The sequence below is a fragment of the Podarcis tiliguerta genome, assembly GCF_965153285.1.
Source record: "Podarcis tiliguerta genome assembly, chromosome: Z".
NCBI classification, from domain to species: Eukaryota; Metazoa; Chordata; class Lepidosauria; order Squamata; family Lacertidae; genus Podarcis; species Podarcis tiliguerta.
In genome coordinates, this window is record NC_139553.1 from 46,809,882 (window position 1) to 46,835,404 (window position 25,523).

The 25,523-nt window shown below is 47.7% G+C and overlaps 1 protein-coding gene across 4 annotated transcripts; it reads right to left on the minus strand.

The window, feature by feature from the left end:
- Positions 1-5,935: 5,935 nt before the first annotated feature.
- GDPD2 (glycerophosphodiester phosphodiesterase domain containing 2) lies at positions 5,936-25,289 on the minus strand. 4 transcript variants are annotated; one of them, XM_083422633.1, is made up of 16 exons: positions 24,752-25,289; positions 22,045-22,176; positions 18,518-18,621; positions 18,324-18,417; positions 16,781-16,840; positions 14,615-14,713; positions 13,195-13,288; positions 12,128-12,273; positions 11,486-11,568; positions 11,179-11,329; positions 9,538-9,753; positions 9,068-9,219; positions 7,694-7,841; positions 7,462-7,544; positions 6,758-6,786; positions 5,936-6,383 (listed from the first exon to the last, which is right to left on the minus strand). In XM_083422633.1, the coding sequence occupies exons 2-16, from the start codon at positions 22,144-22,146 to the stop codon at positions 6,331-6,333; spliced, it is 1,614 nt and encodes a 537-aa protein (XP_083278759.1). In that variant the 5' UTR covers positions 22,147-22,176; positions 24,752-25,289; the 3' UTR covers positions 5,936-6,330. The 4 variants fall into 4 exon arrangements, with proteins under 4 accessions (XP_083278759.1, XP_083278758.1, XP_083278760.1 ...); XM_083422632.1 differs by having other exon boundaries at positions 22,045-22,179; positions 24,752-25,288; XM_083422634.1 differs by lacking the exon at positions 24,752-25,289 and adding an exon at positions 22,357-22,486 and having other exon boundaries at positions 22,045-22,179.
- Between the last annotated feature and the right edge of the window lie 234 nt (positions 25,290-25,523).

Consider the following 25,523-nt stretch of genomic DNA (forward strand, 5'->3'; position numbering starts at 1 on the left):
TCTGCCAGTGTCGTAGCATTTCTTGCTTCCTATCCCTGTAACTAGTCAGGAAACGGGGATTCTGGTGAATGTGTCTGCCAATTGAGTATGGGAGAAGCTTTGACCCCGTGGCAAAGGTTGCTGTGCTGGGTGCGATCATCTTGCCTGCTGGTCTGGGCCTAGTATTGGAGATAAAAGTCCACGATTCAACACATGCTGGTTGCAAAGCTTTAGCCTGGGGCAAGTTATGGCACAGCGACTGTGTCTGAGCACAGTGTGGACTGCATTTGCCACACCAGTCAGTCCATGCAGTGAGTCTTCCCCTCACCACAGGTGTTAAGTTGGAGGTGGGAGCTGCCAAAAAACAAAAACAAAAAATAGTTATGCCATGTGAGTAAGGATCATAAGTTGGCCTGCAGAAGGACACATCTATTTAGTTCAGGACTTGCCTCCCAAAAGGAGCCACCACCCAAGTGCTCTGATTGTACAGGGAGAACCAGCTCTGTCTGTTCTGATGGTGGAAGTTCTGTTCTTTGCTAGCCTGCCTAACAGCTGTTACTAAACCTATTCCTCAAGGGAATAGTTTGTGCGTGTTGCATCTGGCACTCTCCACTTCCACCTAGGAAAGGAGGTGGGACCTGCTCCAGCTTCACCCAGGAGCAGCTGAGAGAGAGCTGCTTCTGAGATGGAAGGAGCCGAAAGCCAAGTGCAGCAAGGAAATCCAACAGATTAGCCACTTCTAGGGGCAGTGAAGTGTACAGTTGATGTGTTTTTGGAAGAGAGAAAACCCCACTTACTAAAGGTGGAGAGCAGAATTATCAACATATTGAGTGACTTTGCCAGTGGCCAAGCTCCCAAAAGTGTTGGCAGCAGTGATTCCATTCCTTGGATATACAGTGGTACCTCGGGTTAAGTACTTAATTCATTCCGGAGGTGCGTACTTAACCTGAAACTGTTCTTAACCTGAAGCACCACTTTAGCTAATGGGGCCTCCTCCTGCTGCTGCTGTGCTGCTGCTGCATGATTTCTGTTCTCATCCTGAAGCAGTTCTTAACCTGAGGTAATATTTCTGGGTTAGCGGAGTCTGTAACCTGAAGCGTATGTAACCCGAGGTACCACTGTATAGTGAAAAACCATTTTGCAAGCCCCCAAAAGCTACCCAGCAAGCCTTTTCGTTTTTTAAAAAAGCAGTGAAATAACTGCCTTGTGCCATCGGCATGATTTAGGCTAGTGTGACAGCAATGTTGGTTTCCTCCGCTGCCTGTAATTTCTCTCTTGACAAATTGGGAAAGGGGAGGGTGCAAGCAGGAACAAGGAAGAGGAGCCTCCCCTCCTGCTTTGTGGAGTAAACGAGTGAGCAGCCAGCAGCCGATGACTCCTTGGGGCAGGCTGCATTCCAGCACAGAGAGCTTCTCTTTGTAGGCCAGCACATTCCATTTTTTCCTCCCACCAGCAGGACTGGGAGCAGCCTCTGCCTGCTGCCTCTGTCAGGACAGCCGCCTGCTCCCTGTGGTAGTCAAGGTAGGTAGCGGCATTTGCCGGTTCCACCCTCAGGAAGCCGAGCCACCTGTGACCTACTGTCTGGTGCTGTACATAGCCAGATGGAGCCTATGCAGGTCTGTGGAAAACATGAGCTCTATAGACTGGTCTGATCACTCCAGTCAGCCAATCAATGTCTTATCTGCAAAGTTGCATGCTGTATCCCGAGGTGCTTTTAAACCTCAGCATTTTGCATAAAGAAAAATAATCCTAAATCATGCTAATACAGAAACTTGGCTCAGTTAAGTGTCAGTGTAGCCAAGGAAGGGGCCAAGAGCTGCGTATGTTACTGGGGGAAAAGAGTTAAAAGTGGGTATTTGTAATGGAATACTCCTGCAGGCCCCATGGCTGCCTCCGGCAACTGGAACACAGCACTCCTGGGAAGGTGTTCTGGGACTCACAGCTGCTCTCTTGTGAGCACCCGGTAGCAGAGTAAAGCAGTGCAGACAGAGGTGAGGAGGTATCTGGGCATACCTACTTTATTTCTACCAATTACAGATTAAAGAACATACAAACATAGCATGTATGAGAGGAGCAGCCCTCATACAGACATCCTGTCTTGTCGCAAGACAGAGCCAGAGCAGAAAGAAAAAGTACAATCCTGTAGTACCAGAGACAGAAGTCACACGGACAGGCTTCCTTTCTCATGGAACAGAAAGTAAACAATAGGATCAGATGATCCTTAAAATGGGAGGAGTGAAATACTAACAGTTTGCATACATCCTTCTCTTATTTTACTTACACTCTGCAGTTTAGGTCAAGGATGGGGAACCAGATGCTGACCTCCAACTTCCACCGGCCCCTGTAAGCACTGCCAGTGGTCAGGGATAGTGGGAGGGAGGAACTCGGAAACCTCTGGAGGAACACAGGTTCTTCATCCGAGCCTTAGACACAGGAAAGGAGACAGATGGGTTTGGGGGGAATAGCTTGATGGAAGGGATGGGGAATGTGACTTTTTAGTTGCTGTTTGACTCCCAGCTCCCATCTGCCCCAGCCAGCTGGTCCGCTGCCCAGAAATGATGGGAGTTAGAGGAATATAGAATCGGGATTCAAGATGACCTGCACAGATTGGGGAACGGGACAAAACAACCAACCAACATGAATTTCAGCAGGGGACAAAGTCAGGGTTCTGCACTTAGGCAGGAATAATCAGATGCGCAAATATGGGATGAGGACATCTGGTTTGACAGCAGCACATGTGAAAAGGATCTAGCGGTTAAACTTGGTAGACGTCAAGTTGAACATGAGCCAACAGTGTGGTGCAGCCGGGGGGGGGGGGGAGGGAGCCAATGCAATTCTAGGTTGCATCAAGAGAAGTCTAGTGTCCCCATCAAGAGAAGTAATAGTTCCAATCTCTTCTGCCTTCACCAAACCACACCTGGAATACTGTGTCCAGTTCTGGGCGCTACATTTTAAGGACATTGACAAGCTGGAACATGAGCAGAGGAAGGTGACCAAGATGATAAAGGGTCTGGAAATCAAAATTTGTGAGGAATGGTTGAGGATGTTGGGTATGTTTAGCCTGGAGAAGAGAAGTCCGAGAAGTGATATGATAGCTGTCTTCAAATATCAATTAAGGGCTGTCACATGGAAGACTGAGCAAGCTTGTTTTTTGCTGCTCCAGAGCATATGACCCAAACCAAACATCAAGAAAGGAGATTCTGACTAAATGTTAGGAAGAACTTTCCGGTGGTAAGAGCTGTTCCATATTGGAAAGGACTACCCCAGAAGATGGTGGGTTCTCCTCCACTGGAGGCTTTTAAGCAGGTTGGATGGCCATCTGTCAGGGATGTGATTCCTGCATTGCAGGGGGCTGGACCAGGTGACCCTTGGAATCACTTCCAATCCTACAGTTCTGTGATTCTATCCTTGGTTAAATACAGAGGAAAGGCCCCTTTTGCACATGAGTACAAAAGGCCCCAAGATGGCAACCCTGCCATTTCTAGTTAAAAGGGTTAGGTCCTAAGCTAGATGGATAAATAGTCTGACACGGTATAAAGAAGCATGCTATGTTCTCTGTGCTTGGATGAGAATAAGGTTTTTCTCTCCTCAAAAGTTCCATGATTGGTGGTTGCAAGCAGCAGCAGCAGCAGCCCAGATCTTCACTGCTTCCAACAAATCAGCAGTTATTGGAGATGTGGTGCCACCTGGTGGTCAAGAATTCCAGGAGAGATTTCAACTCCCACCCAAACACAATACGCAGGACATTCTCCATCTGACTGGCCAGGGACATGTTTTCACTTATGTGAGCACTGGTACAGTCTGTTATAGTTAGCGCTTTGGCTGCTTAAGCAGTAGCCCATCTCTGCTTGAGGTTAAGTGGTAGCACATTTTGGCAGAGCTGTAGCTCGTACAGCTTTTGACTTCAAGCCTTGTTTGCCTCTGGAGCTGCATTATTGCTTCATTCCCATTGTGCCATTGGAGTCAGTTGCGTGACACCTTGCCCTTAGCAGCTATGCTGAAAGTTCAAATGGGTCTTAAGGGCAGCCAGATAATTGTGTGCCCTTTCCGTGAGACGTCTGCTGCTGCTGCTGCTGTCTGAACCTAAATACCTCCTAGAAGCACTGTGGAAAGTTTCCTGTTAAGCGGGTTCAGATTCCATGCTAAGCATTTAGTATATAGTTTCCTCCTTTAAGCTGTGCCATACTCTCCTTCACCCCAAGATCTTTGCCCATACCAAAGCAACATTTGCAAGCCTATGTTTTTAATAAAACTTGGACTGCAACCTCATTACAATTTATTTAAATCAACTCACTTCCAAAGCAGGTTAATTAATCAGCAAACTAAATCTGCACACCAGTAAAAGTGTTTTGAAAACAATAAGTATGCTTTCCCTCTAGAAGAGAAATTGCTTCTTAAGATGGTGCTTTGTCACAGGAAGCGCTTTCATAAAAATAAGCCTACTGCCCAGTTATGCAGGTGTGTAAGTCCTATTAGCAGAGACTTAGGGCTGCAACATTTTTTTCAGCCTCTGATCTTTATCAAAACTGCAGCAGCTCCTTCAGCTTATTAAAATAACCATGGTGAAGTTTCAATAAAATATCCTTTCTTGTGCTTGATGCAGCATCCCTCAAGGCTGTCTGAAAATCTGCAGCCAAGAAAGGAACCTCTTTCAAGCCCTTGGTCTCAGGAACAAGTAGGAACTATCTATAGCACTCTGTATCTACAGAGAAACAATCTTTTCACATGCTCTGTGGCCAAACCTTGGTCTTGTAAACTGGTTCCAGGCCCAGATAAGCTGATGGGCAGCAACTTTAGCCTTGCCTTTTTGTGGGGATTGGTGGCACAAATGAGTTCTGCACAAGGAACCTTGCCACTTGCCAGACTGGGAGTGCTGGGCCCTTAGAAGTTGGTCCCTGACACAGCAAAGGAGGGTGTAGCATGACAATGTATGAGGTAGTTTACTGAACCTCCAGGAAGCATTCTGCAGTTTTTGACACCCTGCATATTTTGGCTTGGTTCTTCCTTAGCATAACACACAGGGAAGAGCCTTGGGGTTATGTGGTACCCATGGTTTACTGAAACGAGTGAAGATCACAAACCACAGCTTGAAGCTGGCTTCTCTCAATACATCACAGTTAATACCACAGTTTGCCCACCTTCAGGTATAAAATGAAAAATTGCAGTTTAAAGTGGAAGCAGGCGCTTGGCACAGCTACAAGGTGATTGGAGAGGATGGGGGAAGTGTACGAGCCTGAGACTTGTAAATGCTTTTTTTTTTGTTTTTAACAAAGTGATGTTTATTCAAAATGTGGTTGTTAATTCTGGTTAGCGAACAAAACACTACTGTGCCGCTACCACCAGAGCTATACCCGGAACCTCTTTTATTCAACATGTCAAAAGACTAAGAAGTTTGCTCTTCCGAATAAAAGACACAGTTTTCTGTGAAGAATTCTGCAAGGGGTTCTTGAGCAGGGGAAAGATCTCAAAGTATCTTTAAAAGTATGCCTGTTTGGCTAGAAACACAGGTAGAACAGATGCATGGGGAGGGAGGGGGTGCCTCCCTTCCCTACAAGGCACTGTTGCACAATGAGATACAACAGGCTGCCACTTTTGACACAGACAAGGCAGGTTGGGATTTGGAAGGGATGGCGTCACTCTTGTGGAGAGGCTGGCGCTGGGCTGATCAACTCTTGTATATGTAATGTTAAGCAATGGTTTAGTGTAGCTCTATGCTAGATCACAGCCTATAGCAGCCTTCACCAAAGTGGTGCCTTCCAGCTGTTTTGGATTACAACTCCCATCTGGCTGGGGCTGATAGGAAGTGCAGTCCCAAATTGCTGGAGGGCACCAGGCTGGCAAAGGCTGAATGAGAGCCATGTTTGAGATGCAAAGTGCCTAGCTGCAAAAAAGCATGTACTTTCTCTTCGTCCTTGTCCTCCACACCCCTGGAACAAGAATTGCAGCCTAACTCAGCTTTCTCAAATCATGCAGGGTGTTTTATTGATAACAGTTTCAGAAGCACGTAAGAAAAAAGAACATTTCTATCACCTCCCAGACCAGGGACAACACTTAAACCTTCAGATGGAATCTCCAGTTCTTTGCCACAACTGGTACAGTCCTTTCCTGACAGTTTCAGGATCTAGGCCATGCTGAGAGAGATGATTGCAGGATAATTGCAGAAGTCCTGCTGTGCTCCCCAGAGGCTATGTGGCGGCTGTGCCTCTTGGCTCCAGGGGGCAGAGGCCCCCACAACCAGGTCTCAGCAACAGCCAGAAGCCATCCCCAGAAAAGACATTTTGAAAGGTGAAAACTGCCCTGCCCATTCACCAATGGGAAGGACAGGGCGTCTGCTCTGTTTGTGCTGATATGTCACTCAGACAACAGGCTGTGGATCTTTGTCAGGAGCACATCTGAGTCATAACCTGGAAGAGCAGAAAGGGAAAAGAAGAATGTCAACACAGGAGATCCTGGGTAGGGGACTTCTAGCTTTATGGTGTATTCATTGTGGGCCAAGGTGTTTGTATGTTTTAAACAGTCAGGCTCTGCCTGCAGGATCGTTGTGGGTGAGAACCATGTACGCTACCCTTAAGCTCCTTCGAAGAAAGGTGCAATAGAAATAACTGCAGCCTCTGCCCACTGATAAGAGTTGTTGAATAGAGTTCAAGTCACCCCTGTCAGTTTGCAGGTATCCCAAACGATGGTGGAAAGTGGATCGCTTTTCTTTGTACAGCACAACACACACACAAAATATAGCAGAAATATCACACTGATCAGAAGGCCCAACGTCTCCCTTTACCTTGTGGATCTTTTCTTCGGGACCATTTTCTGCAAGGGGAAGGGAGGGAATAAGTTAGCTCAGAGACAGGTGTGCCCTCCCACCCTCAGCTTCATCGCTAGTAGTGTCTGTGGTTCTGCCAGAGACAAGGGAAGTATTTTGATCTTGGTGGAATAGAGGAAGCTAGGATATATCACACCAGCCATTAGCCATGTTGCAAATACAGGGGGATTATTTTACCCGCAACTTATTACCAACAATTCCAAGAAAAAGAGGAGAGCAACCATCTAATGGAGCTCAGGAACCTGAAAAAATATTTTAGGTAGGTCAACAGTGTCACTCAGCATTGAGGCCATGTTTGGATCAGGGAAGAGCAGGGCAGAGGTGAGGTCAGGGCTGCAAGGACACACCAGCAAGACTGGCAGATTGGTCCATGACATCAGGTGACTGACAGGTGGGTGGCACCCAAGTGAATACACTTGTGCATTGGTTTTCCTAAATGCCCCCTTGGTAGGCAGAGCCCAGCCCATGGTGTGAAGATATGGCTATATAGCAGGGAAGGCGATCATGAGTGGCCCTCACAACTCCCATCAGCCCCAGGCAGAATGGCTAATGGTCAATGAATCACGGGAGTGCCACAGGTTTCCCCAGCCCTGCTATGTTAGGTGTTGGCAGCTGCAGGATGCCCTGCGCATGCAGAAGGGAGTTCCTCACACTGTACTTACTTCAGCAAGAAGAAGGCCCAGACAATCAGCAGAAAGGAGACACAGTCTGTCACAATCCAGATCATTTGGTATGTGGCACGAGGCTGTGGAGAAGGGAACATGGGGAACGGAGGTCATTGGGGTGGGAGAAAGGGCAAACGGGCAGCTGCCAGTTTCCCTGGGGAGCTGCCTACACAGGGGTGGTGGTGGTGGTGATACAAGTCTAGTCCTTCCCTGCCCCAACCAGTCTTACCAGTAGCCAGAGGGGGCGCTCCATTCCCTGCAGCAGCTGGCAAGCGTTAGTGGTGACAGAGCTGGCTCCTGCGCACCACAGGATCGAGAAGAGCCACGGGGCATTCACCACGTACAGGTTCACAGAGATGTTGTCACGGCGATACTCCCTAGGGAAGAAGGTGGGATTCATGGCACCAAAGCAGAACAGGGAAACTCCCGTGAAGCCTCTAGGGAGGAGAAACCCCAGTGCCTAAGATACGCTGAAGGGAAAAGACAGGCTCCCAGAAGCAAAGGCAGAGAGGGAGACTCTGAGCGTAAGCCCCACAGTTTCCACCCACAGAGTTTGCTGCCGTGTTCTGGGACGATGTTCAGGGCTTATCATCTGGGGTTAGATACACTCTGGTACCTCAGGTTAAGTACTTAATTCATTCCAGAGGTCCGTTCTTAACCTGAAACTGTTCTTAACCCAAAGACCACTTTAGCTAATGGGGTCTCCCACTGCCGCCGTGCTGCCAGAGCATGATTTCTGTTCTCATCCTGAAGCAAAGTTCTTAACCCAAGGTACTATTTCTGGGGTTAGCAGAATCTGTAACCTGAAGCGTATGTAACCCGAGGTACCACTGTATCCTTTGCTCAGCCCAAAAGGGTGCCAGATCCCCTGCATGCCCTGTGTGAGAGCATCCAGCAGACAGTGGTGGGCTTTGGGGTCTCACGTTTCAGCGGCACCCTGTGTGACACCAACATGTGGCACGCACACACCCTGGCCTGCATTCTAAATAATGGTTGCAGTGCCACCGAGGCTCCACGTCCGGTGTAACTGAACTGGTTGTGCTCCCATAAATCCACTTCTGCTGCAGATGCCATTCTATCAGGAGACCCATTCTGCACCATGTTGGAATCAGGCCTTTGGTTTGGAAGTATCTCCCCTCTGGAACTCCCTCCCACTGCATATCAGAGGGGCACTTTCTCTATTGCCTTTTCGGAACCTGCTAAAGACATTCCTCTTTCAACAAGCTTTCTAAAAGTGGAAATCTTTATCCTGGCGGATATCTGGCTTGGATCTGTATTGATTTTGTGCATGTGCTGTTCTAAATTGTTCTCCTTTATGTAGGATTGTGTCCAAAGTTAGTTCCGCTCAAAGTGATCCAACTGAAATTAGTGGACGTGATTAACTTGGGTCCATTGATTTCAATGAGCCTATTCTATATTTCCAAACTTATCCATGGAGTAACAAAAACTTGAGACTTTTTTTTCAAAAAGAAAAGATGTTGTCTCAGGTTGCTCAAACTATCTTTGCTAGCCAATTCTCTCTTCTTGACCTATGCCTGGGATAGACACCAACCTGCCCCACTGTCACCGCCCTCCCTCCTGCGCATCGCCCCCCCCCACTAACCGGATTTCAGTGCTGCTCAGATTTTGGTAGGGCAGGTTAATACGCATAAGGTCTTCTGTTTCATTGCTCAGCTTCTTCCGGCCATAGACCTGCTGGAACCTGGGCGCCCGCTGCTTCACCCAGTCTCGAAACTCATCAGGGAGCCATAGAATCTGGGAAGGAGGGAAATGGTAAGCAAGAGATCCCTCCTCACTCCCCCTGCTTCATGGGGGGCAAGACCTAAAAGACAGGACTTGCTGTGCTCATTAGGCCAGACACTCCTGTGTAGATCCCGTTTTTGTTAATAAACAGCTACTTGCTCTATTTGCTCAGTGTGATTTACTGCTGGCTTGTTCATGGCTTCCTTGTTGTTTGCATTCAGGCAGAATTTCTCAAGGCAAGCATGCCAGCCTCATCCCTGTCCACCCACTTTCCCCACCAGCTCCAAGGGGAAGCCCACTGTGTCCTGTCAAGCAGTGAGGACAACTCACCAGCTCCGGGGAGATGTCTGAATGGAGGATAGTCTCCACAGTGACATTGACGAGGTCCTCGTAGTGGGGATCCTCCTCGGGACGCAAGTCAAACATGACGGACACGTTGTGCCTCTTGGCCTCAACCAGCAGCTGCTTCAGAGACAGAACACGCTGCGCCTGTGCCAAAGCTCGTTCTGCCTTTGAGAGGCTTCGTGCTGTGGGGAAGGGCAGCTTCTGGTAGGGGGAGAAGGGAGTCAGTGAGAGAGGACATCATAGAGCCCTGCAGCTGCAGGCTTCTTCAACCCAGGCTTAGTTCCCCATTGAGACTGAATAGGCAATCACCACCCATCCATTTTTGCTGCATGCAAGGGCTTCCCCAGTCAGACCTAAGGATCTTGCTCACTACAAGGGAGCATAACGAGCACTGTACCATTCACTCCTATGGGACAAGAGAAAGTAAGAGGGCAACTGCACTTGAGAGAATGCTGTTTCCATGGTCTGGGACTGGTAATCACAATAATATTCATTCAACAAAATATTTACTGGTATTCAGCATTGCTCAACAAACCAAAATGTAAACAATAGAAACAGTTTATTGATGATAACCATTTTGACAAGCAGTTGCAAAGCAAGGCTATGTGATACAAAACAAGAACCAAACCAAACCAAACCAGAGGCCTCTTGAAAAAGAACAGTGTTTTGAAAGTGTTTGAATAAGCCTCCCTTGGGAGAGAGTTCTGAAGTATCAGGGCTGCTCAAAGAAAGCCCTGGTCTTTTGTGAAGGATACTTACCTTCACAGTAAGACAGAATTTGGAGCAGGACCACATCAGGATATCAAAGGATTTACCCAATTAGCATGCAGTCCATGGAGCTCTGCTACCACAGAGCAGTCATCTGCACAGCCTATTGAGGACCCGGGCTCAGTAGGGATCAGATCATCATCAGCAAACACCACAGCCCACATGCCCCTGTTGGATTCATTAGATCTGGTCCTATTGAGGGACTAAGCCAGGCGTCAATCACCTTTCTGGGCCCACAGGAACATTTGGAATTTTGAGAAAGTACCATGCGCACCAGTCACAAAATGTTGGTGTGTGTGAGTAGCAGGGAAGCATGGCGTAATGCAAATTGGCTGCCACACCTAAAAGAGCAGAGAAAGCTGAAGGCAAGCCCCTGCCAGCATCACGGGGAAGGGGGGGGGAGGCATCTTGACAGAGAGAAGCCCTTTGCACCTCTCCTCTGTTCAGAATGGAAAAGAGGGTGGGTGTCCAATTCTGGAGGGTATGTCCAATGTAGGAGAGGCTGAACTGGTGAAAACAGGGGCTGAGCAGGAAGAGCTAAACATCTCCCATGTATTGTGGATTTTTGAGCAGATACATACTGAGATCTTTGCAGGTGCCATAAAGGTACAGATGGGCACAATGGAGAAGCCCACATTGGCAAACCCAGGTCTGTGTATTCTGGTAGTAAGAATTATAGCCAGATATACAGCACCTTCTTGTCTGTTCTCCATCCCACACAAGAGGAAATCATTTCCCACCGTATTGTATCCCTTCAGACCAATGTTATTCCACTCATGCAAGTCAGCCCAGCAGCACCCATTTCACCCCACCAAGCAAAGCACAGGGCTTGAGTTGGCACCACCACACAGCTCTCACCTGCAGAAACCAGCTGCCAGCATCAAGTTGCTGCAGCTGTGTCCAGTTGAAGGAGCTGGCATTGGACTGGGCTTGAGCAGGGAAAACCTCTTGCACATTTGTGGTCCGGATGAGCTTCTCGTCATGCATGATGAAAGGGACCCCATCGGCACTGCCAGGCGAGAAAGAGAAAAAGAGCTTGGTCTGGGGAATGGATTCATCTCTACTGATGGAGGGGGAAGGAAAGAACTCTGGAAGTTGCCTTGGGGGACCAGGAAGTCTCTTCATCTCCCACACACAGCTGATCTGCCACCTCTTCTCCCCTTACCTCACCAGGACATCTGTCTCCAAGACGCTCACTCCATAGTCAACTGCCTTCCGGAAGGACATCAGAGTATTCTCAGGTGCAAGCTGGATGGAGATTAAAAATGGACATAAAATGACAGGTGCATTTGAAGGACAAAGGTAGTAAGGTTGGTGCTGGATGGCAAGTAATGCTTAGTGGGGACATGGGAGAGGGCCTTCTTGGTGGCTGCTTCCAAACTTTGGAAGTCCCTCCCTAGAGAAGCTAAACTGCTGTCTTTCTGCTAGCCGGTGAGGACTTTCTTGTTCCAACAGGCCTTTGGGAACTGACTGCTTTTAATGAAAGGGCTGGTGCTGTGCTGCTTTCATTGTAATTATCTGCACAGATTTTTGTATAATTTTAATTCTACCAATGCTAAATTGTATATTAATGATGGATTTTTCTATGTCTTTTCTTGTTTTTATCTGTAGGCTACTTTGAGTCCTTTTGGGGGGAAAGGTAGAATATAAATCTAACAAGAAGAAGAAGAGGAGGAGGAGGAGGAGGTGGTGGTGGAGGAAGAGATAAGGCACCTCTGGATCCCTTTAGTCAGTCTCCCTGTCCCCAGTAGGATATGCCACCTATTATCCTGCTTCTTGCTATGCAAAGGAGGTGCTGGCTACTCACCATGGGAGCTCCACGGTGCCCGAACAGAGCTGGCTTGGGGGGCAGCTGGCTGTACTCCAACAGACAGGGGGAATCAATACCCAGTGGGGCTAAGTACAGAGCAAACACTGCACCCAGATACAGCAGCAACAGAAGAGTTCTGAGGACTGTGGAGACACAGACAGATGGAAAATGCAGGTAAAATGCAACAGCAGTCTTGGAAGAAGATAATAGCAAGCTAGACCTTCATTACTAGCATTGAGAAGACATTCCAGGTAAGATATCAGAATTGGGCCCCCAGCTCTTTGGGATCATCCTAGTCTCTTCCCACCAGTGAGGTTACTTGTTTCTTCAGAATGGAACTCTAATAATGCAATGGTGCCACCTGCTAGAGCCCTAAAGAAATAGCTGAGCAACACACTGCAGCATGCAGTACTGCCAATAAACAAGACGTAGGGCCCCTCCATACTGGCATTTTATTCAGAGTGTAGTCTGCAACATGCTCTTGGCACAATAGTGGTGCATTAGTGGTGAATTTAGTCTGTTTTGTTAGTTGTTCTGTGATGCTTCCCCACCGCTACTATGTCATTGTTGTCTGGAGGGGCTATAAATCGACAAAAGTGGGACGACTTTCCCCTCACTTTCTCAGTTTTGGTACAAATAAATAGGATTTCAACAGGATATGCACTGACTGGAAATGAAGCAGTATGACTGCCCCAAACATTTGCAGGTGAAAACAGTATTTGAAGAGAGATTGTGTGTAATTGTCTGAGTAGCCTCATCACAAGCACAAATAATCATGAATGAGTGGTAAAAAAGGACACTAGGGCTGGATCAACACTGATCTGGAAAACTATATATTTCCCAATGCAAGTTCTCATTGGCAACATTTCGCTGCTCTACAGCGCTATCCGGTGTCACATTTTAATAACACATTTCTAACGTTTTAAATGATGATGGTAGATTAGTCCTAGGAGGGACCCCGTGTGGCCTTGAAACATTGTTCAACACCTAAGGAAGACTCCGAAATGCCTGCTGTAGGAGCCTGTACTGGGAGAGAACAAGAATAGCTTTGGCCTCCCTGGTACCTGAGCAGGATGTACGGTAAAAGCAGTCAGCCACTGGCCAGGCAAGCAGTGTCATGCCCACCACAGCTCCGATGTGCAGGAAGGGACCTGTTGCCTGGCAGGGCAGAAACAAGAGTTAGCCATTGGTTTGGAGTTTCCAAGGGAGTCATATCAGGCTGCAGCAACATGGAACAAACAGAACAGGTAGAATGATGGGGCAATGCCAGGGAATAGGCTGGCCCTGAAGCTAAGCTTTTAACCCAGAGTTCCCTGCAGGATAATAGCAGAGGGCATCAAGGGCTGGAGTCCCCACCCAGAAGGAAAAGCCACAGTTAGTGTTAATTGCTGCAAGATGCTTTCACAAGGAATGACTCATAAATTAAATAAGTGAGCTGGAATTTAAACTGTACTAAGGTTATACGTTTTTGGCAAGAGGCGTTGAGGATTATAAATGAACTTCTTTGTGGCAATATAATCTTAACCACCAAATATGTTTTACTGGAGTGTCTAAAATGCATAGCAAATGTGGAAGGTTTGGAACTTGCAACGCTGCAGCCAGTGTAGCCACAGCAAGGAACTGGAAATCAGATAAACCAGCTGACATCTTGCATTGGTAATAAAACATATGGGATATATAGCACTGTTGACAAAACTTGCATGTTATAAAAGAGATGCTGAAGGATGTGCACAAAACCAATTTTATTGAAAAAATGAGTACCAGATAAGGTTGAACATTCCAAAACAATGTTTAACCTTATCTAGTATTCTCAGTCTTATAATTTGACATTTTGTTTAAAATATAATAATGAGCAAGGATGCCTGATTATATAATGCTCCTTAAACCATAAATGACATTTTGTATATACATGATATTAAGACATTATATATCTATTATTTATTTTTGTAACCCCTTTATTTTGTGGTATAAAACTTGGTCAAAATGTGCAAGGGTATTCTGTGTTCCAATCAACTTTGCCTCCTCCTGTCCGGTCTTCATCAGCCATAAGAACCACCCCACCACTGGCAGATTGCCTGACTTGCTCCTTACTACCTGTACTGGGTAGGATGCTAGAGGGCAGGGGGTATCAGACTTTTCCTGGGGGTCTACCTGTGCTGTCAGTTGTCTGGCCGACAAGGTCCAACAGGTGCACAAGCAACTGTTGCTGAATGTACCCACTGGGTTGGTTCACAAGTTAACTGCTGTGTAGAAGCTGCTATGAATCATTCCATGTTTCAGTTGCTGCTGCAAGCGATGCCATGCGCAGCAGCTCAGCAAGAAGGGAAGGCAAGGGAAAAAACACAACCTGTGCCAAAATCACATGGCAAACACTTGTTATATCCCAAAAGCTCACCATTCAATTCATTTTTGGGCAGCGTTCATGTGGCAGCTGTGCCATGGCTCATATTCTCTGAGATCATGCCATCAGCTGTGGATTCTTACCTGCAGGGAGATGCGGGCACTTTCCCACTGCTCTTCCCACTGAACCTCCACCCCCACAAAAGCAGAAGCCACCACAAGTGCCGTCAGGATCAGAAGAACCTGGAAGGAAGAGAAGACAGCATCAAGTGCCTGGGGGCGGGCGGGGGGGGGGGGGGACAATTGTATTTAAGGCCAACAATTGTATTTAAGGAGGCAGTATGTATAGACCAGGGGTTGGCAAACCTTTTCAGCAAGGGGCCAGTCCATTGTCCCTACACCTTGTGGGGGGCCGGACTATATTCTGGGTGAAAAAATGAACGAATTCCTGTGCACACCAGGCAGGCCCCACAAGTAACCCACAGGTGCATTTTAAAAGGACACATTCCACGCAAGAGCACCATGCAGGCCAGATAGCATTGTAGATGATAAATATTAAAATTAAATTTTTTTCTTACCTGCACTGATGATAGTCATTGTTTGGATGAGGGGGCCCTTGCCTGGGTTTGGTGCTGCATTGTGGCCTGCTGGGCCTCCTGCTGCTGGCACCTCTTCTGCGCTTTGGGGGTGGGGGCCCCCCCTCTCTCTTTTCCCTCCCCCCATAAATATCTTTCCCCCTCCCTGGGTGGTGCCTCTTTTCCTGCCAGCAGCACCTCCTCCCCCTGCTTTTCCTCCTTCTGAAGGAGGACTTTGCATAAAGAACATCCGGCAGCTTCCCTCTTTTTTTGTCTTTCCCCCCAGGGAGCTCAGAAAGCGGTTGGGCCGGGTTAACGACCCTTGCGGGCCTGATCCGGCCAGCAGACTGTAGTTTGCCAACCCCTGGTATAGACTGTCAAGACCTTTCTGCAAGGACTGTACCACTTTGGTTATTTTGTACACTGTTGCAACTAAATAAAGCTATTGGTTTCTCACCATTCTGGAAAAAAGTGTGCTTGCTTTGGCAACACATGTATTAAATTTTTGGGAGGCGGGGGGTGAAAAGTAGGGAGCTGCAGGGTTCTGTTCTGGGCTAGTGAACATCTTTAGAGAGATTGTTGCGCATTTGGAATGGGAAAGTAATTGGGTTGCTTGTGAGTGTTTGAGAGAGAAAGTGAGTAACAGAACGTAGAATCATAGAATGGCAGAGTTGGAAGGGATCCCGGGGTCTTGCTGTCCCCTGCAATGCATATATTGGGGTGCAGGGAGGCTTCTCTCTGGGGAAGCTGATGTGGGTATGCTTTTCACTTCCACCTGTGTTCTACTTGCATGTTTGTAGGGAATGGTGAATATGTCAGTTTCAGTTTATTTTAGTTTCCTATTTTTCTAGTCTTAAGCTCAGTTCCCTACATTTCCAAATCAGTTACAAGTCCTTGTGAAAAGCCGTTAAGCATTTTAGTGTGTATTTATATGTACACTTTACTGTATGCATTTTTGAACATATTGCTTAGCTGGAGAACTGCACAGAAAAAAATAGAGAAATGTAAATTTCAAAGCACGGCAGTATTTTGGTTCTCACATTGTAGTCATGTTTCTATTAAATGTGAGGTGAATCAATTTTTTCCTCCATCCTTACAAAACATTGCAAGCCCCCAGTGTCCTCTTCCCTTCCATGGTATTGTTACATTAGCTCATTACTGACTTTATTGGGAAAATATTTGTTAGTTTATAGCACTGGCTTTATTGGAAAAGTCTGGAAATCTGTGGTATTTTTGCTTACAGTGCCTTATCGTTTCAATTGTTTGGCTTTTATTCTGTAAATTACCTTGTTATCTTATAATGGAAGACAGTCTCTAAACATTTTAATAAGGAAAATAAACTTACATAGTGCCATCAGTGTGCAAGGCACTGTGCAAAGTGGAACCCTGTCCCAAGGAGCTTACAGACTAAAATGTAACAGGAGAAATAGAGGAAGGAGAAGGAAGTTGGGGGACCACCAGGCCGTTTTGGGCCAACCCCCCCCCCCGTCATTCACCTAACATCAAATGACATCAGGTGAAGAGATCTGTTGTACTTTATCTCAGCACTAAGTGCAAACATAAATAAATGCATGCTCATTTGATACTGGGAATCCACCTAGCTAATGGTGGTGATCTGGTGTGCACCAACATATGCAGCAGCAGCAGCAGCAGCAGCACAAACCTTTGTGCAGGATTGTGCCTTCCACAAAGGAAACCGGTAGGAAGTTGGAATTGTGCTTGGGGCAGGGTTTACCTTGTGTATCCAATGGAGCTTCAGGGGCTGGTGCCAGAGCTGCAGGCAGAGTGCCAGAACCTATAATTAAAATGGGAGAGTGATGTGACTTAGGACCAAAGAACCCACTTTGGATTCTGGCACAAGGACCACATTCTCATACGAAGATGATGGTGTTGACACCACTCAAAAATGAAGAAAAGCCATAACTCTGCAATTAGGCAACCTGCTTTCTATACCCAAACCCTTCAGACCTGTATTATGAAAGTTGCAGATACTTTCCTATTTGCATTACAAATTCCACTGTCACAGTCACTAACCACTAGACACCCTTCTCAGAAACTTCCTTCTGGCTTCTGAGATGTTCACTTATACAGTGGTACCGCAGGTTCCATACGCTTCAGGTTACAGACCCCACTAACCCAGAAATAGTACCTCGGGTTAAGAACTTTGCTTCAGGATGAGAACAGAAATTGTGCTCTGGCAGTGCAGCAGCAGCAGCAGGCCCTATTAGCTAAAGTGGTGCTTCAGGTTAAGAACAGTTTCAGGTTAAGAATGGATCTCTGGAATGAATTAAGTACTTAACGCGAGGTACCACTGTATACGTTTTAGGCTAATCTTATCCAGCTGATGGAGAAGGGGCTGTGGCTCAGTGGTAGAGCATCTGCTTTGCATGCAAAAGGCCCTGTGTTCGATTCCGAATCTCTCCAGGCAGGGCTGGGAGAGGCATCCTCTCTGAAACCCTGGAGAACTGCTGCCAACCAGTGCAGAGAATACTGAGCTAGATGGACCAGCAGTCTCACTCAGTCCGAAGGTATCTCCTAATGTTCCTACTTTGTGTGTGTCTGTTTTGAAGTACAGTGGTACCTCAGGTTACATACGCTTCAGGTTACATACGCTTCAGGTTACAGACTCCGCTAACCCAGAAATAGTGCTTCAGGTTAAGAACTTTGCTTCAGGATGAGAACAGAAATCGTGCTCCGGCGGCGTGGCAGCAGCAGGAGGCCCCATTAGCTAAAGTGGTGCTTCAGGTTAAGAACAGTTTCAGGTTAAGTACGGACCTCCGGAACGAATTAAGTACTTACCCCGAGGTACCACTGTACACTGGTATTCTCAATGTGCTGATTTAACTTTCTCCCAAGGAGCTCTATTAAGTTTTATGAAACGTTGGGCTTAGATATTGCTGGATCTCTCAAAAAACTGGAGTTCCCAGACTTAATCACATACTAGCAAATTCAGACAGATAGGTATGTCTTGTGTGACAAACCCACTTTTCTCAAAGACCTGACTTTTTCTAATAAGGAAAGTGATGGGAAAATGTGCTGGAGTATGGGATAACCCTTGTTTTGATGCAACATCATGTAACCTCTCCTCTAACAAATCAGGATAAATGCTCTACAAATAGGTTATATGAAATGGTCCTTAGTAGACAGAGCAGCATGTTCCCAAATGGGTTTTAAGAAGTTGATTTCCCCCCACCCCCAACCACCCCAAAGCGAGACCAGGGAATTCTGGAGGTACGGTGCAAGTGTCCTGGGAAAAGAGCCAAATAAAAAGGGTGTACCAGGAGCAGTGAGGAGAAGGTGACCAGAGTTGTTGTTCCAGACAGCATCACCATCGACCAGTCAAGCCACCATCCTGTCTTGCGGAAAATGAATCTGTTGGGCAGGGGAAAAAACCCGAGGTGAGGAAGGGTTATGACAAAGGTAGCTGGAGAGAATCTTAGGTGGGGGAGGGCACCCCGGGCCTTCTACTCACTCATTGAGATTGTGGAAATCATTGAGGGTGACAAAGGCAAGGTAGAACCAGGCCAGGGCGAAAAGGCACACGCAGAAGACGAAGAAGAACCAGGCACAGTCGCACTGTGAAGAGGAGGAACAGGTTAGAAAATGAACCACCGGCAGATGCACCTCAATAGGTGGCTCTTGACTCTTGGATGACACACCCTCTGGCCTGGAAGCCCCACTTGCAGCTCCAGATGTGCAAGGCTGGCTGTGGCTACACAGTGGAGGGCATGCCCTAGGCACATGCTTTAGGTGGTCATATGTGAGATCAGACAGGAAAGTACCCATGACAGGTTCCTTTTCAGTGACATTGCTGTGGAATTTCCTCCTACTGTCAGCCTCCTTCTCCTTTAGTATCTGGATCAACCTGGAGACTTCCAGATGTTTTGGACTTCAATTTGCATCAGCCCCAGCCACTAAGGGATAATGAAAGTGGTTCCCACCAAAACAGCTGGAGGGAACCAAGCTGTTGAGGGCTGATTTAGACACTTGCTGAAAATTGTTTCAGCAAGCTTTTGGTTTTATTTCTTACCATCTGCTGTGCCTGTGATACTGCATTTGTTTTTTATCTGGTGCCATTAAGCTGTGGCTGTGCACACACTCCCATTTGCTCTAGATGCAGCACAACACTGGTTTGGGAAGTGGTGTACATAGGATGTTAGCCCTTCTCCTTATTATCATCATAATCACTGATTAAGTGCCGTCTAAACTGCCATCTCAAGGCGATTTACAGAAAAAATATTTTAAAACAGTTTTTAAAATAAAAAACGACAGCTCCGAATACATTTAAAACAGGACTATCTGGCATCAAACCTGTCGTTCCTTATAAAATCTGAACTTTGGTATGTCTTCCCTCCCCAACTAGCTTTGATCCAAAGCGAGAGAGAAAAGATTCAAATAGCTACAGTATATTTAAACCTGAAAATTTGTACACCAACATGTTTTAATCTTGTAAGCCAGTTTGTGTCTCCACACAGAAAAGTGGGTTAAAAATAACGAATGAAATTATGCTTTTGCCTTGCTTGCTCTAAGGCTGAGCTGCGGCACTGACAGCAGATTCTGATTTATACCCCACCTTAAATCAAGCTCTGAGGACAGCTTAGCTTTAGACTGAAGATTAGATAATAATTTTGAAAGTGATTTGAGGAGCTTTACATCCCTTGGGGAACATACATATTTCATTAGTTCTGAAATCATTTTGCTGATGTGCCTTAAAATGAAAGGTTGGACATAAGATCTTGTATTATCTTCCATGCTTTTGGCTTCTTCTTAGTAAGGGTAGATAGACTATTTTGCTGTTAATTTGGATTTTGTCTTTAGTAGTTTTATTCCCAAGCTTTAGAATTAATTGTTGGCCTAGGTGTATAATACTGAGCTGATTGTTAGGTGTGTTTCGGTGGGCCTTTTGAAATGTTGATTCTATGTTTATATTTTGGCAATATGTTTTGAATTGTTAATGATTACCTTGGAAAGTAGATGCTAAATATTTTACTAGGTGTTGTTATATTACATTGTTATTGCATGGTATACTGATGCTTTAGGAGCTGGTTTACCACAGAAAGGCAACATGCAGATAAACTGAAGCCAGCCAAAGCGGACATAAAGCCCTATACATGGAGGCATACCTGAGCAGAATATATACATTGTGAGCAGCAATCCCTCTTTCAAATGGCCTTCAACTCTCTGGAGGGAAAAACATGCCATCTGCTCCAGCCATGCACTGCTTAGAGGGCCTACACTGCAGGAGGGGTGGGAAGCAGAAAGAACACTTTCCCCCATGGCCAATCCCCCTGGCTTCCTCCCACCCACATTCTCAGGAACTCACTTTCCGTCACGTGATCAGATAATGCCTCTTCTCACTTTTGCTGAACATGCCACCCCGTAGTGGAGCAAGCCAGTCGGGTGCCTAGGGCAGTGTGCATGCCCTGCGCCCAGGGGCGGGGCAGGATGCTCCGCTGGGCCTCTGAGGAGTCTGCCTGCCTCCTCCCACTCAGCTGCCCTACAACTGAGGGGGAGGCGGTGGGCGGACCTTTGGGGGCAGTGTGGAGCCTAAGGGCACCCAAGCCACCGCGGCACTCCCAGGAGAGATGTGTGGCTCGGGCATGGTGCAAGCCCCGTGGTGAGTGTCGCCTGGCATTTTGTCTCAGAGGTTACACCCGGGGTGGCCCGCCCCAGCACACCCCTTTCCTCCACCCCTGTGTCACCCAGTATACAAAGGGGTGGAGCTGGAGCCACAGACTCTGTGGCTGCCCATGGCTGCTACTTCCTCTAAGCTCCCGTCGCCTGCCCACCTCTGCCCATCCCTGCTGTGTTGCCATGGTTTGTTTTTTAATTATGGTTTTAATGTAGTTGTTGCAAACCATTCAGGGATTCTAATTAATAGAGGGTGGTTTAGAAATTCATAATGATAATTATCATGTGGGGTTGCCCACGGGCCTGGTCTGGAAACTCCATCTAGTGCAAAACACTGCAGTTAGGCTGTTGATGGAGATGGATTATCACCAGCACATAACTCCAGTTTTCAAAAGCTTGCACTGGCTGCCCATATGCAACTGGGTCAAGTTCAAAGTTCCTGCATTAATTCACAAGGCCCTTAAGTACTTGGATCCCGATCCCTGCCTGATCCCTGATGTATTTGGGGGAATCGCAGTTAGGGGTCCCGAATGGCACTGCCTGCATCTGCCAGGAGCCAAGCGTTCCCTCTGTATTATATATATATTTGTAACTGCATTGTACATTGCTTAGAAAAAGGGTTTTAAGCAGCATTAAAAATTGTTGAACTAAATAATGATGAAGATGAAGTGATAATAATGATACAGTGAGGACCAGGGTACTTTACAGGCATGGCTACATTCCCCCACTGCGCTGGGAAACCAGTTTGTCTTTTGCTGTCAAGAAAGAGAAGGGGGCCATGATTAGTCAGTAAGAGGGAATTCCTAACACGCCAGGGCAGGCAAGCCATCTTTCTCTGTGAGAGACAGGCAGACTGACCAATTCCAGCACCAGGTCTTCTGGAACTTTTGAGAGCACAGCACTGAGTGGGCCAAAACGGAGGGTGATAGGAGAGGGTGGTGAGAAAGAGAGAGAGAGCTGGAGGATCCTGCCATATTGGACACTAGGGAAAACAGGTCAAAACACAGCTGCCTAAGAACAAAGACTTCTGTTGAATTTTTGCTGGAGCTTCTGTTTCTTTCCTCCCTCCTATTCCTTTTTCCTTGTGTGTCATGCCTTTTTAGATTATGAGCCTGAGGGCAGGGACTGTCTTGATTTTTGCAAGTCTCTCCGAGAGCCCTTTTGGCGGTGGGGTAGGGAATAAATACTGTGAAAAATGAACTTTAAAAAAGCCCATGACAGAAAAAGGGTCCATGCCTGGCACCCCCCCACCCCTCTTCTCCAGGACATGCCAGTGCTCTCCTCATGCCTCATGACGCAATAGAGCCAGGCCAGCCAGTACTCTCTAAACACACCCCTACAGATGCCGGAGAAGAGTTGCCCACTCACCTTGCTGGTTACCAGACCCTTCTTGTTACGAGTCCAACGGCAGCTGTAGAGGCACAGCAGGCAGGTGGCACACCGGCTGCAGCAACCTGCGTCCTTCACCATGGTGCGTCAAGTAGTGGAGGACACCAGGCCCTGCTGGGGGGAACACATGTAGCCTATTGGTACTGCATGGTAGGGCACGTGGAGTTTGCAGGGAGGAGGCAGATAATGCAGGAATAGGTGTGGCAAGGGAGGGGGGATAAGGAAGGAAAGAAACCATGCTGGCTTGAATGGGTCTTCCGCCTTCCGCCTCTCCTGCTCTTTTCCACTCACCAGGAACAGTTGCGGTTTGCAAAAGGGAGTGCAGAAATGTGTGAAGTTCAACGAGATCCCAAGCTCCGTTCCCCCACTGTCATCACCCAGCGCAAATGTTGCGGGTGCAATACCAGAAGAGGCTAATCTAGATCAGGCACCAGGCCAACGGAAACCTGCGCACGGTGGCGGCGGCGGGGGGGGGAGAGAACTCAACCTGCCTGGTGAGTTGCACCCCGGGCACCCCACCCCAAATTTGCAAGCTGGGGCAGGCCCACGTTGCAAGGAGTCGGGTTAGTATGGAGCTTAATCGTACCTCTCTCCTCCAGAGAGTGAAAGATAAAGAGGCAGACACAACACACGAGAGCAACAGGACAGGAGGGTGTGGGGAAACCCACAAACACAGCCCCTCCTTCCCCTGCTTCTGGTGTTGTTGGGGTTTATACTCGGAAGTCACATTTTGGAGAGGAGAGTCTGCTTCCTGCGTACTCACTTAACCCTACCTACCAGCCTCATTCATTCATTTCTTTCATGCACAAGCAAAGGCTATTCCTGCATTCCAGGTCGCAGCTCTGAGTGGAGCTCTTGGAACCCCTATGGAGGGTCTGTTTACAGAACAGGTGAAGCACATGAAGGGTGGAAGCCTGTTACTTGCAGCTCCTCCTCCTCCAGCTGCTGTGAGAGCAGGATGGCGGACTAGATGGGCCACTGGCTCTTCTTAGGTCCTCAGCTGAATTAAAACCCAGATTCCAGCACACTCAAGCTACCTAACATCAGCCACACAAACAGGGCAAGGAAGACATGCAGACCTGCTTCTTTTCCCATTAAACCCTGTCTCCATGTCCCTCTCACCATCCTCTGTCCCGCCCCGCCCCCAGACTGTATGGCCACTGGGGCAGGGACCTGCATTCTTGCTCTTGGGAAAGTATGATGTACACAAATGGCACTGTAACAATAATCACAAATAAAAACCATAATGGCAGTATACGGTATTTCATAATGATGATTCCAGTAATACTTATGAGCCCCCAAAATGCTCTTACAAATCAGAAGCCTGCTTTAATTGGGTTAAGTTTCTCCCCATGTCAAGATAATTGCTTTGGGAAAAGACGTATCCAGCACCTGGCATAATACGCACAAGTGTGTTTACCGCAATCACCCATAACCAATGTCAGAAGAAGCAACAACAAAAACGCATACGATCTTCCTCTTCACACATGGCGATACAGCTCTCTCTCTACACGGGGATGGTCTCTGCATCACGTAATGTGTGGAGCACTTGAGAGTTGTGAGAGGGAAGGAGCACTCCCGCCCTGCCAAGGCCCCTCAGGCATGGGGAAGGTGTTGCTATGGATACCAGAGAGACTTCAGGCCTTGGTGCACAGGGGCATGTGGGGGGTGCAGGAGGAGAAAACACGACCAGTTGGCTACTCTGCTCAAAAAACACCAGCCTTCTCAGGCCACCTTATCCGAGAGTGCCAGGGTAAAGGCAGGTGGGCAGAGGCGATGCGGAGACTACCCCTGGTTTGGTTGCAGTAGGCATGGAGCCTGGGGGACACCACAATTTTTATTTAGAATGGAGCGTGAGAGGCAGTGGGGCACTGAGGTTTGGTGTTGCACTGGGCACTGCTTAAATTTGAGACTGCAAGTTCTGCCATTGCAGATGGGGACAGGATGGCACCCACTGAGGGGGGCAGAAGGAGCTGCTAGGGGTGGGGTGACTCTGCAAGTCTTGCAAAACCGGGCAGGCATGGCCCCAGCTTATTTCCGGGGGGGGGGGGGAGACATTGCAACATTTTGAGGAGTCATGTGTTTAGAAAAAAAGGCATTTTCCTTCTGAATAAAAGTTTGGCTGTACAAAATTATTTCAAGTATGAATGACCAGATTACATTAGTCAGAGGAAGGGGAGAGCAAGCTGGGAAATAAACTAGTCTTAATTGTATCCTCTCCCTCCCCCACCCTCTCCAGCCCAACTTCACACACAGAAAGTGGAGGAATGCACATGGAATAATTGCATATAATTATTAAGGAAAACCCCATACAGTGGTGCCCATTCCCATGATGGGGGGGGGGGGATATCATGGTTTCGCTCTTTTAAAAGAAAGGAAAACTTGGAGAGAAACCCACCTTCAGAATCCCACACCAAATATTTACCCCATCTAAAGCTGGAAAGTGAAACTAAAATGCGTATTTTCAGAAGACAAGATAGCTCCTTTCTCTAGCCCCTTCCTGCCGCCCCCACCAAAACAACCCAATTCCTACTTTATTACCATCCCCTGTTTTTGCTGGGTGGGCTGGAAAAAGGAGGGACCCTTCTTTTCTATGTCCCAGAAAAGAGCCTATTTTGCTTCAAGGCAGTTTGCCTACTGCCCAGTTTGCAGCACCTCTGGTGCTCCTCCCAGCCCCCTCACTCACCTTGACCAAGGCCCCAGTCCCCTTGGAGGACAGGCTGAGAAAGAGCTGGCTGATCAGATCTCCCTTCTTTTGCAGGCAGTCCGATGAGGCACTTTTATCTGACAGCTGCTTTTATTCTTCCAAGCTGAACTTTTGCTGCGGATGCTCCTCCTCCTCCTCCTCTCCTCCTCCTCCTCCTCCTCGCTCTGCTCTCACCGGCTGTCTCCTCTCACCTGCACAGTAGCTGGCATGAAACCCGTGTGTGTGCCACCTATGGGCAGGGCCAGGCAGGCTAGGTGCACCAGGGAGAGGCAAGAGCGCGTGAAGTGGCTGTAGGGCTGCAGCTGGAGGCCAAGGAAGGTGCCGCGTTTGTGCCACACTCTTCAGCCACTCAGTTCACAGGCCAGGGGAGCTTGTTCTGTGGCTGGCTGGAGAGGCCCAAGGTGGGGGGTGGAGGGTGGGGGGAGTCACTCACTCAGAGCCCAGACCTGAAGTTTGCAGGCAGCCCACGCTCCGAGTGGAGGAGACGGAGGAGGGAGCCAGACAAAGGAGAGGGCTGCCCCAAAAGGAGAGAAAAGGAGCTCTGCAGCACCCAGGCGGCTCATTCCACTCTGTCTTCCTCTAGCAAGCAAGAGGAGCTCTAACAAGCATACGCAAGTTATTTCAGGACCAAGGGCAAGAAGAAACCCAAACAATATCCTCTCTTGTAGTAAAACATTCATAAAACTTAATTGTCTGACCATTTGTAGCCCTTTAATGATACTCCTTCACATCTTCCTCCTTCTGCCTGCCT

What these genes read in the sequence shown, in the direction of transcription:
- GDPD2 (XM_083422633.1), bottom strand. Translation starts at nt 22,146, where the DNA reads ATGGTGAAGGACGCAGGTTGCTGCAGCCGGTGTGCCACCTGCCTGCTG. An exon ending in GTGCCCGCATCTCCCTGCAG is followed by an intron (nt 13,289 to 14,614) that starts GTAAGAATCCAC and finishes CTGCCCTGCCAG; the next exon opens with GCAACAGGTCCCTTCCTGCA. An exon ending in CTGAGCAGCACTGAAATCCG is followed by an intron (nt 7,842 to 9,067) that starts GTTAGTGGGGGG and finishes CTTCTTCCCTAG; the next exon opens with GGAGTATCGCCGTGACAACA.